The sequence below is a fragment of the Ctenopharyngodon idella genome, chromosome 19 (genome assembly GCF_019924925.1).
Source record: "Ctenopharyngodon idella isolate HZGC_01 chromosome 19, HZGC01, whole genome shotgun sequence".
Taxonomy (NCBI): Eukaryota; Metazoa; Chordata; class Actinopteri; order Cypriniformes; family Xenocyprididae; genus Ctenopharyngodon; species Ctenopharyngodon idella.
Window position 1 is genome coordinate 13,396,389 of NC_067238.1, and position 13,331 is coordinate 13,409,719.

General features: G+C 35.8%; 2 protein-coding genes across 36 annotated transcripts in view; one reads left to right on the forward strand and one right to left on the reverse strand.

Annotated features, from left to right (window-relative positions):
• Positions 1–13,331, reverse strand: part of LOC127501176 (major histocompatibility complex class I-related gene protein) — a 128,712-nt gene that overhangs the window by 77,421 nt on the left and 37,960 nt on the right. For 5 of the 35 annotated variants that reach the window (XM_051873048.1, XM_051873047.1, XM_051873044.1 and 2 more), the window contains exons 1-2: positions 1,689–1,939; positions 273–533 (exon numbers count right to left, since the gene is read on the reverse strand). The exons of 2 other annotated variants lie outside the window; for them this stretch is intronic. In XM_051873048.1, the coding sequence (XP_051729008.1) occupies positions 273–533; positions 1,689–1,740 (313 nt within the window). In that variant the 5' untranslated portion in view covers positions 1,741–1,939. Of the gene's footprint in view, positions 1–272; positions 534–1,688; positions 1,941–9,431; positions 10,388–10,471; positions 10,525–10,639; positions 10,685–10,964; positions 10,995–11,117; positions 11,229–11,809; positions 12,092–12,530; positions 12,810–13,331 lie in introns of those variants that run through there. 28 more of the 35 variants (XR_007926537.1, XR_007926552.1, XR_007926548.1 and 25 more) reach the window with 18 other exon arrangements.
• LOC127501178 (tapasin) overlaps positions 1–13,331 on the forward strand; it is a 47,321-nt gene that overhangs the window by 11,470 nt on the left and 22,520 nt on the right. The window lies entirely within an intron of this gene.

Here is a 13,331-nt window from a genome sequence, read left to right on the forward strand (position 1 = left end):
TTATATATTGTGAATAATTTTCTTAGTTTAATAGTACATTAATATTTCTCTGTTAGGCACACCTGATAATCAGATGGGGACTAAATCTGACTAAATCAGTCATTCTCGTTGTCTCGTAACAAAGAAATTAGTCTGTGTTTTGCATACTATGTATACTATACTGTATGTGTGATGCACTATTCATTCACACACACACACACACACACACACACATTATACTACAGAAATCTCTAGATCATTTGTGTGTGTAAGTGGGTTTGTTTCCAACTTACCCTTTGACTGGTTAAACCGTTCCTTTGCAATCTGGATATTGTATTTGAAGACCTGACGGCTGCCAATCAGGACCTGAGTCTCTCTGTCCCAGTAATCTTCTCCCTCATTCTGTCTGATCCACTCTGTCTTTGGCACAGCTTTCTTTATGTTGCTGTCAAAGTACATAAACTGCCCATCATCCACCAGACCAACCGCCGTGAACTCTGGGAAGTCAATGTCTCCAGACGCACCAGTGTAGAAGTATTTCAGAGAGTGTGTTCCTGTGGACAGAGACACAAACAGAGAGAAAAATTTTAATCATCTTCTTAAATTAAACATTGTTACATGTTAAATGTATATTTAATGGGATCTTGCCAGTTATTGGAATATCTTTTGCAAGATGCAGGTCTACTATATTTGAATTAGAAGCATTTAGTCAGAAACAACTTTATTAGCCAAACTTTATTAGAATATGCAGGGAATTTTGTTTTAGTTCATATGAGCTCTGAGTACTTACAATATACAACAAATAACATATTTAGACCCAGTAAATGAACATTTGACACAGACAGGTGTGAGCATTAGATCTCACATGTATGTAAGAACGACATTTAGCCTATTGAATGTATTATTTGAAGACTGTGCAATATTGTAATGAAAACACCAAAAATACTTTGCAGTACACCCTTTTCCACTTGTTTTTGATCCCACTATTTTACAGAAAGATATATATTTTTATAAATTCTTATTTCGGAGGCAAGAATAAGGTTGTTCGTGCCCTTGTACTGCCATCTAGTGGCCATAAAGACTGCAGTCAAATTCTCCGAGTTAATTTTTCCCCCAAGAACCGTGGATCTACTAAAAAAGAAATGAAAAAAATATATATATTATTTATTCTGCTGTTACAGGCTGTTTTTAGATTTATTATTTGAACAAAACAATCAGTAGCCTATTGTGGGTTTAGCAAGTTGGTCATCATAAGTCTCTGGGCAAAAAAGCGTTTCTCAGGTTAGAAATGAAACTGATCTGTATCTGAAACCAACCCGTTCACTTGAGAATGTGTATCAGTAGTACGCGTTTGTAATCTCGTGGAATATAATCTCGTCAAAATGAGCTTTCGCGTGCATATGATACGCACTTTATGGCGTGTATATAATACGCTTGGTAGTCTTATAGGGTTCGTGGTGTGGGGCTCGTGCGTATTACACGCCATAAAGTGCGTATCATATGCACGCGAAAAATGCGTATCATACGCATGCCAAAACCCATTTTGACGAATATATTGCACGAGATTACAAACGCGTACTATTGATACGCATTCTTCTTTTAGGTCTCTTTCAAGGGAATATAATAATATCATAGAGTGGCACTATTTGTTAAGAGAAAGCTTACTCTGGCACTATACTGTAAAATTAAAATAACCTATGCCTACTCACCAGCATAGGCTAGATGAACTCCAAGAAGCACAATCACTACGACCCGCATCATTGCATAGTCCTGAGAGACAGCTCAGATTAAAATCGTTTTAGAGAAATTACTTGAAATATTTGTACCAAACGTCGGTGTTAATTTTCGACTTTGAACTGGTGAAACGCTAACGCCTAAACAAGCTCTGGAAATGGGGGATAACGCGGGGGGACGGAGTCTGGGGAGTGAATTTCGAGGGGGGATCGGCATTCCAGTTCAAATTGGCTAGATTTTTTTAAGGAAATGAAAAGGATTTCTTTATTTTATTTACTCAATAGCCTATGAAAGCGATACGAATTCAGCACAAAAACATAGCGCAATAAAATATATATATTAATGCAGGGATGTATTCATTTGGTTGCGCAATCGACTTTCGTGATTGGCCAAATATCTGCAGGTTGCAGCCAGTGCATGCTTCTGTCAGTGCGCGTTCTCAGAACCGACCAACGGAGCAATACACTTCAGGTAAATTCACTGGGTTGAACTGAGAACAGAAACCGTTACTTTAAATTTTGACTTTAAATTTGATATGGATAAAACAGCGTTACATATCTGAAATTATTAAAGGAACTCTCCACCTTTTTTGAAAATAGGCTCATTTTCCAACTCCCCTAGAGATAAACAGTTGAGTTTTACCGTTTTCGAATCCATTCAGCCGATCTCCCGGTCTGGCGGTACCACTTTTAGCATAGCTTAGCATAGTTCATTGAATCTGATTAGACCGTTAGCATCTCGCTCAAAAATGACCAAAGAGTTTCGATATTTTTCCTATTTAAAACTTTACTCTTCTGTAGTTACATTGTGTACCAAGACCGATATGGCTAGGAACTATACTCTCATTCCGGTGTAATAATCAATTTTCCTTGATTATTACGCCGGAATGAGAGTATAGTTCCTAGCCATATTGGCCTAGAAAATCACAACTTTTCATTTTACGTCAGTCTTAGTACATGATGTACCTACAGAAGAGTCAAGTTTTAAATAGGAAAAATATCAAAACTGTTTGGTCATTTTTGAGCAAGATGCTAACGGTCTAATCAGATTCAATGAACTATGCTAAGCTATGCTAAAAGTGGTACCGCCAGACCCAGAGATCGGCTGAATGGATTCGAAAACTGTAAAACTCAACTGTTTATCTCTAGGGGAGTTGGAAAATGAGCCTATTTTCAAAAAAAAAAAAAAAAAAAGTGGAGTGTTCCTTTAATGCAAACTCTGTCTAATAATGATGTCTAGCCTGAAAAGAGACTGTGTTTCCGTTATGAGACACACAGAGCTGCACGATTAATCATCAAGATCAAACACTCACGCAATCTTATTCCTAAATGACAGTGGTTCGTTTATTAAAGCTTTGACGAACATGATCACAGCAAACATTCAGATCTATGTTGGCGCTGCACTGAGCAAGGGAGAGCAATTATGTAGCCTTTAGAAAGCCTATATGTGACATCTCCACAAAGTTTTTACAACAGTATCATTATTTCTGTGTTACAGTAATTCAAATGATCACAGAAGTACTGGAATAAAAGTTTATAGTTCAGATATAAACACTGATGTCCACGGCGTTTTGAATGTCCAAATCACATTTTGAAAGTAACTTGACGTTTCAAATAGATTGTATCAATTACATTGTTGCGCCACTAGGAGGCGACAAGTGACTTAAAAAATATGTTGTCTTTGAATCATTCATTCAAGATATGCCTTCAAAAACATTTTCATCCAGTACTGAAGCACGTGAAGGTTAGGCTTGTTCGAGATGCATCAGCGCTGCGCAGACCGATCGACGTATGACATCAAAGTACCGCGAAAGCGATTCAAAAGCATAAGGAGTCGAATGCTCTCCAATCGCGCTCGCGGTACTTTGATGTCATATGTCGATCGGTCTGCGCAACACTGATGCATCTCGAACAAGCCTATTATGAGTGAATCATTTATTCAAACCGATTAAAAGATTCATTTGAATATATATTTATAAATAGACTGCAGCAATTAACATTTTTTCAGAACCTCTAGCAAATGACGTGTTATTTTGTTTAGTTGTCTGTTCAGAATCATGGGAGAATCGTGATCTCTTGTCTTATTCTCAATTTCCAGAATCATGCAGCTCAATTGAGTAAAAACAGTATTAAAAAACAACAACCTTATGTTATTAAGCGATCTGTAGCCTAACTATGGTGACAAACAAGCAGGCAAACTGAGAATTCATATTTAAACTAATTAACAGACTGACAAACTAAAGCACATGACAAACTAAAACAGTAGGAAAACTAATACAGAAATACAAACGAATGAAAACAAACACAAAAATATACATTTTCCAAAATAAGTTCTTAAATTGTCACATTTCTACATCATAAAATGAGCAAGTTCATATAAGGAATGACCTCCAAAAAAGAGCAAAGTGTGAATTAAAAGCTTTACTGACATGTAAATCATTTAGAATCATATAAGACAGGTGTGTGTGTGTGTGTGTGTGTGTGTGCGCACTGGTTTGACCTACATTATGAGGATGCAAAGTCTTTATATTGTGGTGTGTATTCAGATTTCAGGTCACACCGTAACAGTTTTACTGAATAATAATAACAACATACTTGCATCCTTTTTCTTAAGGATCTGTATGAGCTGAGCTGTTTGAACCATCATCAGAGGCTACGAGAGAAAACAGTATTACAAAAACATCACAACAGACTGTTTGTCTGTGCTTAGATCAGCACAGCAGCCACTGAATTTATATCATGTCATACTTACCAGTTCCACATTAAAGAGAAAAGTTGTGAACTTCTATTTTGATTTATTATATGAATTTACATTACCAGAACATTACATTAGGAATTAGAAATATAAAGATACCACTATTAACAAAATCATGGCCAATGACAACATTATCAAAAACTAAAATCAGGAAAGCACACAAATTTCATTTTGTCATTTTTGAGCGAGATGCTAACGGTCTAATCAGATTCAATGAACTATGCTAAGCTATGCTAAAAGTGGTACCGCCAGACCCGGAGATCGGCTGAATGGATTCGAAAACGGTAAAACTCAACTGTTTATCTCTAGGGGAGTTGGAAAATGAGCCTATTTTCAAAAAAAGTGGAGTGTTCCTTTAAAGATGCAGTGTGTAAATTTTGCGGTGAGGTTGCGAATTGCAATATAGAGAAGCTACGGTGGCCAACACAGGACAAATATGTTGTTGTCTGAGACAGCATAGAGTAGCTAGTCAAGCAAACGTGCTCTGTAGAGCAGTTTGTCCGTTTAGGGCTACTGTAGAAACATGCCGGCGCAAAATCATGACTTAACATATAAGGGGACCCGCGGCGTATGTAGATAGAAATGGCTCATTCTAAGGTAATAAAAACATCACGGTTCATTATGTAAGGTCCTTATGCACCACTGAAAACATAGTTATGTATATTATATTACATTTCTGTCCTCCTAAAATTTACACATTGCACCTTTAAGCTAGTTATTTAACACATTGTATGGTCTTGAATTTTGATGTGAATTTAATAAATTTTAATACTAAGGACATCCTGTCATACCCTGCCCTCACCTTTGTTCTTCTGATACAACCGACCCATGCTGTGAGTAAAAAAAATATTTATTATATATATATATATATATACAGGTGCTGGTCATATAATTAGAATATCATCAAAAAGTTGATTTATTTAACTAATTCCATTCAAAAAGTGAAACTTGTATATTATATTCATTCATTACACACAGACTGATATATTTCAAATGTTTATTTCTTTTAATTTTGATGATTATAACTGACAACTAAGGAAAATCCCAAATTCAGTATCTCAGAAAATTAGAATATTACTTAAGACCAATACAAAGAAAGGATTTTTAGAAATCTTGGCCAACTGAAAAGTATGAACATGAAAAGTATGAGCATGTACAGCACTCAATACTTAGTTGGGGCTCCTTTTGCCTGAATTACTGCAGCAATGCGGCGTGGCATGGAGTCGATCAGTCTGTGGCACTGCTCAGGTGTTATAAGAGCCCAGGTTGCTCTGATAGTGGCCTTCAGCTCTTCTGCATTGTTGGGTCTGGCATATCGTATCTTCCTCTTCACAATACCCCATAGATTTTCTATGGGGTTAAGGTCAGGCGAGTTTGCTGGCCAATTAAGAACAGGGATACCATGGTCCTTAAATCAGGTACTGGTAGCTTTGGCATTGTGTGCAGGTGCCAAGTCCTGTTGGAAAATGAAATCTGCATCTCCATAAAGTTGGTCAGCAGCAGGAAGCATGAAGTGCTCTAAAACTTCCTGGTATACGGCTGCGTTGACCTTGGACCTCAGAAAACACAGTGGACCAACACCAGCAGATGACATGGCACCCCAAACCATCACTGACTGTGGAAACTTTACACTGGACTTCAAGCAACGTGGATTGTGTGCCTCTCCTCTCTTCCTCCAGACTCTGGGACCCTGATTTCCAAAGGAAATGCAAAATTTACTTTCATCAGAGAACATAACTTTGGACCACTCAGCAGCAGTCCAGTCCTTTTTGTCTTTAGCCCAGGCGAGACGCTTCTGACACTGTCTGTTGTTCAAGAGTGGCTTGACAGAAGGAATGCGATGTCTTGCATACGTCTGTGCGTAGTGGTTCTTGAAGCACTGACTCCAGCTGCAGGCCACTCTTTGTGAATCTCCCCCACATTTTTGAATGGGTTTTTTTTCACAATCCTCTCCAGGGTGCAGTTATCCCTATTGCTTGTACACTTTTTTTCTACCACATCTTTTTCTTCCCTTCGCCTCTCTATTAATGTGCTTGGACACAGAGCTCTGTGAACAGCCAGCCTCTTTTGCAATGACCTTTTGTGTCTTGCCCTCCTTGTGCAAGGTGTCAATGGTCATCTTTTGGACAACTGTCAAGTCAGCAGTCTTCCCCATGATTGTGTAGCCTACAGAACTAGACTGAGAGACCATTTAAAGGCCTTTGCAGGTGTTTTGAGTTAATTAGCTGATTAGAGTGTAGCACCAGGTGTCTTCAATATTGAACCTTTTCACAATATTCTAATTTTCTGAGATACTGAATTTGGGATTTTCCTTAGTTGTCAGTTATAATCATCAAAATTAAAAGAAATAAACATTTGAAATATATAATTCTGTGTGTAATGAATGAATATAATATACAAGTTTCACTTTTTGAATGGAATTAGTGAAATAAATAGACTTTTTGATGATATTCTAATTATATGACCAGCACCTGTATATATATTTGTAATGATACAGCTCTTGGATCAGTTACAGTTTAAGTTCATCATTGTTATGATCCCTGGTCTAGTCAGGGTGTAACAAATGACACAACAATACTTCTTAATTACTCATTTTTTTATTTTATTCTATTGTTCTCTTGTTCATTTTCGAGGTGTTATTCTTATCGTGTGTAAAACATTTCCTGAAAAAAAGAAAACAATTTGAAAGCAAAATCTTCCGGGGTGAGCTAATGCCAAAACAATAAACAAACAGAAACTAACTTTCTCACAAAAGAACTGCCTTCCCTACTAATCAAAATAAAAGAAACAACACATTCGCTCAATAAGTGACCATATCTCCTTATCTAACCAATAAACGAGAAAAAGTGATGGCTGTTTGGCCTACAAAAAAACAAAACAAAACCCAAGGCACTTATAGGCCAAGGCCAAAATAATTAAGAAGTTACAGACAGGATCAATAGGACATTAATGTTAGGCATAAGGGTCACACTGTATCAAAAGTCAGAGCAGCCGTCTGGAGCTGGACTCGGGTAAACTGGGGCTCGGCCATGGTGGTGACATCACCTGTGTAGCCAAACATGACGGAGGAACACGACGAGCCACTGCTGCACTCAATGTGATTAGTGAGTTATACTGTCATAGATACATAATTATAGTTTTGTATACTTTTTTGGGGAAGGTAAAAGTGCAAAAAGGGATATATATGTGTGTGTATGTATGTATAAGTGTGTGTGTGTGTGTGTGTGTACGGTTTGTATCACTCCACTTGTGTTATTGTTCCAGACAGACTGTCAGTTTGGGTATTAGTTGTGAGGATTTTTCAGTGACTCTTTCTGCAGGTCAGGTTTACTCCAGTAGGTGGTGACAAGTAATTGTCTTTACAAGTGAATTATTCAGTCAACTGATACATTCAGAAATGCTCATTAATTCAGGATGGAAACACCACTACTGTGTTGCTTCTGTTGTTTTATTTTTTAGATTTCAGTGCATGTTCTATTTGCATTTTTTAAATGAATATTTACATCCATCAGAATGTTCTGTATCTCTTGATTGTATATTTTGTTCACATCAGGTGTCAGCGCTCCTTCTATTGAGGACTCTATGGCGATGGTCGCTGTTGCTCTGGTGCTTTACGGCATGATAAAGTTTCTTTCCTGGACATTCAGCTCTTCTGTTTGATCACTACATCACTGAAGAGCTCTTTACAATTGAGCTGACATTAGAATGATCTGTTCTGCTCTATAGTAAAAAATAATAATAATAATCTTTTAAGTAGTACATACGTTTTTAAATATTGTAATCAGTATACTGTTATGTAGACTTGAGCTGTGGTTGTCATATAAGATGCTTTACATTTACAAATGTATAAAAGGGAAAATAAAGTGTTTTATTTGTATCTAAATTTTGTTTTCATGTAGACTCCAGTGACTCTGAGTTAGAGGACAAGGTAAAAACATTTTTGCTGTACTATTAACAGAACTCCCTAACAGTTTCATATTTCATTGATGTCATCTAAAACGAGTCTGTCTGCTTATTGTCTCTCTCTCTCTCTCTCTCTTCTGTAGAAAAAGAAGTAAACCTGCTTCTGCTCCTGGAAGCTGAATAGGGTGCAGTAACATTGAAAAGGAACTTGTGAATAATCCTGTCAGAATCTTTACTCAAAATTTCTTAGACTGCTGTATATGTCTTTGCATTGGTTACACTGCGATTTTTTAAAAATACATTTTAATATTTTAATGCTATTTGTATTAATGCTGAAAATAAAAAACACTGCAAAAAGTGTGTTAATGTGTCTTGATTTTATTTAAAAAAAACTTAGATGGCTGTTGCCACACTTTTGATTTAGGACTCTAGTTCACACCAAATGTTGATCTAGAGAAGGCGGTGAAAGAAGAGGTGTAGCTGTGTTTGTAAATAGATGAATAAGCCAAATAAGTTTCTTTCAGGATTGTTTTGTGTATGTGTGCGTGTGAGCATCTATATTTATATTGTATCTGTATGCCTATGTTTCTTTGTATATGTTTATACACATTTGTGTTTATGTCCTTAATAATTTAATTTTTGGCTTTGTTTTTTACTGAGTAAGATTTTCCCCCCAGAGAATGTAGTATTTAATAATTAACTCAGTATGGGTAAATTTCTACATGATTTTGTGAAATGTGTCCAATTAAAATATAAATCTTACTACATAATGGGTGTTCATAGCTGTTTTTTTGATGAATTTGTGTGGAATTCGAGGTCAATGTTTACATTTGATTTAAGAATAAAATTTAAATGAAAGTTTTTTCTATTTTTAATAAAAATATGAAAAAAAATTCGCAAAAAAATAAGCAACAGGGAAAATTGCGAAAATTCACATCTCATTTTTAAAGTGCTCTCCTGATAAACTACACACTACACATATAAACTGATAGGATGGGATAAGATGTTCTGCTTATTCTGAGTAAAATGTACTGAATGGTGTAGAAGAAAGAGTGACATCATTACTGTTACAATAAATTGTTTAATTTGTCTACAGAACTGATGCATGAAAGATAAACTATACTATCATGAAAAATTGTAGAATCCAAAACAAATATATTTTCACAGCAGAGTCATAATAAACATTGCAAAAAACAGGAAATTTACACAGATCACAATAAGTGATGAAACCATAATGATCAAAAATAACAAGAACACATATACAATATTTAGTTAATCCCTTATAAAATAATAGCAATACATAATAAGTAGGCATCATAATTTCCCCTGTTTTATCTTATTAAATGATCTAAAAGGTGAAAAAGCAGAATGAATTTACAGAACAGATTTCACACAGGAGGAAAATCACAATTTACAAAAATCCTGACTTTAAAATATATACACCTATTTCCTAAACTGTTTAACCTGTTTAGAGTCGCAGGGATGCAGGAGCCAATCCCAGCATCTCAGGCCGTAGGCATGGAAACACTCTGGACAGATGGCCAGTCCATCACAGGGGTAATAAAATACAATATAATATGTATGAACTTACAATATTTTTGCCCAAATAGTAATGCACCTACAGTTAATGTGAGATCAACTTTTGTAAGATTAGTGTTATGTGAATTGAAAAGCCTTCTATTGTATGTTTACTTGTGCGTGTTAATTCTGTATAGAATATTAGGGCTGTTTAATATGGTTTTAACCTGTATTTGACTGAAAATGATTTGTTTTTGCACTGTTTCATCTTATTTCTGGTGCCACAGTTTAGTCTTTTTAAGAAAGAAAAGACTTTTTAGCACTGGATAATAAGTAAAAAAAAAAAACAACTAAAAAAAAACAATGACATGTTATGACATGTCAGAGAGAGAGAGAAAGAGAGAAGAAGAGAATGTGTTTGTGTTCGTCTCTCTGAGAGATCTATGGCAGAAGGCTGGACATTATTGGTCAGGATCAGTTCTCACAGTCACGTTGTGACCTAAAATTACAGGAACAACAGCATTACATTTGGTTCACTTCACATGACTGAGAAAATTGTACTGAATAATAAAAACACACTTACATATATAAGGCCATGTGATGTCTAACTTGAGGTGCTAGATCCACTGCCAGAAGCTACAAAAAAAAAAATTAACAATTCAAATCTGTTCATACTATTGAATGATATATTGTTGTAGTTAACTCACATGAATAGACAATTGGACTGTCTGACAAGTAATTTCACACTTACATATTAGGCTGTTGGTGCTTCTTTGACTAGAGGAATCATCAGAGGCTGGAAGAGAAAATGACAAACATGTAACAAAAAAATGCAACACCACTGCTTATATAAGAATGATTAGAACAGTGTTGCTGTGTGTGTAGAATTAATACATTGGTTACAACATAAGAAATTTTAAATAACAATATGTCTATATTTATTATTTGTAAAAGGCCAAAATAATACAGATTTAGACATATAAAGATACTAACATAAACACACATAAGTGTACAGAATGGCAGAGCCCATCTGCTACTGAGGCATTTACTTCAAATAGATATTATCAGAAACTTACGCTTGACAGGTTTAAAGCCTGAAAAACAACCTGAAAGGAAAAGTGTAATTTCAGTGATTTCACCCAAGAATATCAAAACAAAACAGAACACAAATATGTGAAACATATTGTAAAGTCAGTATAGTGACATAAAATCATACTTTCTGCCCTCACCTTTTTTTATCTGATACACGATAAACCCAACAGCACCAATGACAACCAACAGGATGACAGCAGCGACAGCACCAACAATCATGGCAATGGGAACAGATGTTTCTGTTGGGTCTGAATTAGGGATGTTGTGATTAATGATATTTCATTAACGGCGATTAAAAATGTCACAGTTAAATAACCCTAGGAATTTAGAAGCTACAATTAAAATCATGAAATTTTGTATTTACAAGTGCAATAAACAACATCTGTTTTCAAAAACCCAGAGTTAAACTCTATTACATGCTATCACCCAAAACTGACAGGATATGAACATATATGGTTTATATTGGGGTGCCCAACCCTGTTCCTGGAGATCTACCTACCTGCAAAGTTTAGCTCCAACCCTGATAAAACACACCTGAATCAGTTAATTAAGATCTTCAGGAGCACTTGATAATTACAGACAGGTGTATTGAGCAGGGCTGGAGCTAAACTCTGCAGGAAGGTAGATCTCCAGGAACAGGATTAGGCACCCCTGGTTTATATGGTTTAATGGTATTTATTTCAGTTCATCTTTATTGGCAGATTCAGGGTCCATTGGTATTTAGCAGTAGTTACTTTGTTTAATTATTTATTTTATTTGAAAATATTAAACAGAAACATAAAACATGAATATAAATAGTTCTATGGTCTGCACATATTATCACTCTTACCATTGTTAGTCCTGATCTTTTTCTCTGTCACGGTTTTGCCCTGATGTTCCACCACACAGCTGAACTCGTTCTTCTTCCACTCATCAGGTGTAACACTGAGGGTGCTTCTCTTCTGGAAGGTTCTGTCCTCATTAGGAAGAAGTTCACCAAGATCCACATCCTCATAATGATCTTGTCCATTTTTCATCCAGGAGATTACTATTCCTCTGGGGTAAAATCCTGTAGCATGACACGTCACTGGAGAGGAGGGATCCTTCTGCAACAGAGACACCTGAGGAGAAACTGAGAGAGAGAAAGAAAAAGAGAGTTGCTACAGTTCCAAACAAGAATTCATATTTTCCTATAATATATCAGTACGAAAAAGGTAAACTGATTTGTTTTTTCAATGGAGGGGCTCGATCACAAGACTGCACTCAAGCTCCAGCATACCTCAGAATTATTAATTATAGGTATATACAATATATTACAAATAATAGAAATACAGCTGGACAAAGGGCCTGAGATAAGGGTCTGTTTCTATATCCTTTGCAATAAGTTCCTCCCATTCAATCCTTGATTTGAGGAACATTTTTGTTATTGATTAACACAAAGACCACATTATCTGTAATGCTTAAATAATCTAAACATCAAGAGAAAAAAATGTATAAATATTTTTTTTCTTCTTCTAGTGTACAATATTGTTTAGGAACACATGTTCACTGCTGGATAAGAATTGATGTACCTGTTTTCTGCAGGCTGCTCTTTCCATACTCCAGATATTTCTTCAGCCACTCAATACACACAGTGCTGAGGTAATTTTTATTACCCTTAAGATTAGCTCTGTCATTGTTCCACTTCTGTGCGCTGGGAAATCCTTGCTGCACTGGGGTAATCCATCTTATCTCCTTAAAATCCAGAGACAGAAAGTCCTCTCCATCATAACCTTCCTGGCGGAACCCATTTGTTGTTCCAGTCTGATCATCCCATTCACAGCCGTACATTTCCTGGAATGTGTGCACACCTGAGGAAAAGAGACAATGAATGTATATTGTATGAAAAATCAATTCATACAATCACAATAAAATCATCAGTCAGTCAGAAAGTCACAACATATTTTGGAAGAATCTTTGGATAATGTAAAATTTATCTATATATTATCTATAGTGACTGATTTCATACTAGACTTTGATTACACTGAAGCATTACAGACTATTTGGAGAACAACCAGAAGTCTCCATGAGGATATGACTTAATAAACACACTAAATAATATTATTGTAATTAAAATGTAAATATGCAGAAAGGTTTATGTGAGGATTAGGTTCAGGAATAGGAGAAAACTCAAAAATATGAGTAGCTCACTATAGAAGCCAATGGAAGGACAAAAAAGAAACACACGTGTGTATGTGTGTATACTTCAGTTTTAGCACGTTTTGGGCAAAACTGAAACATAAAACCTGAGTTATAAATATGGTTAACTGAAAAGTGTACAGATCTGACAAACAATCTTTCACAGTAAGAGTGTTTTGGGTCTTTGAATTTAT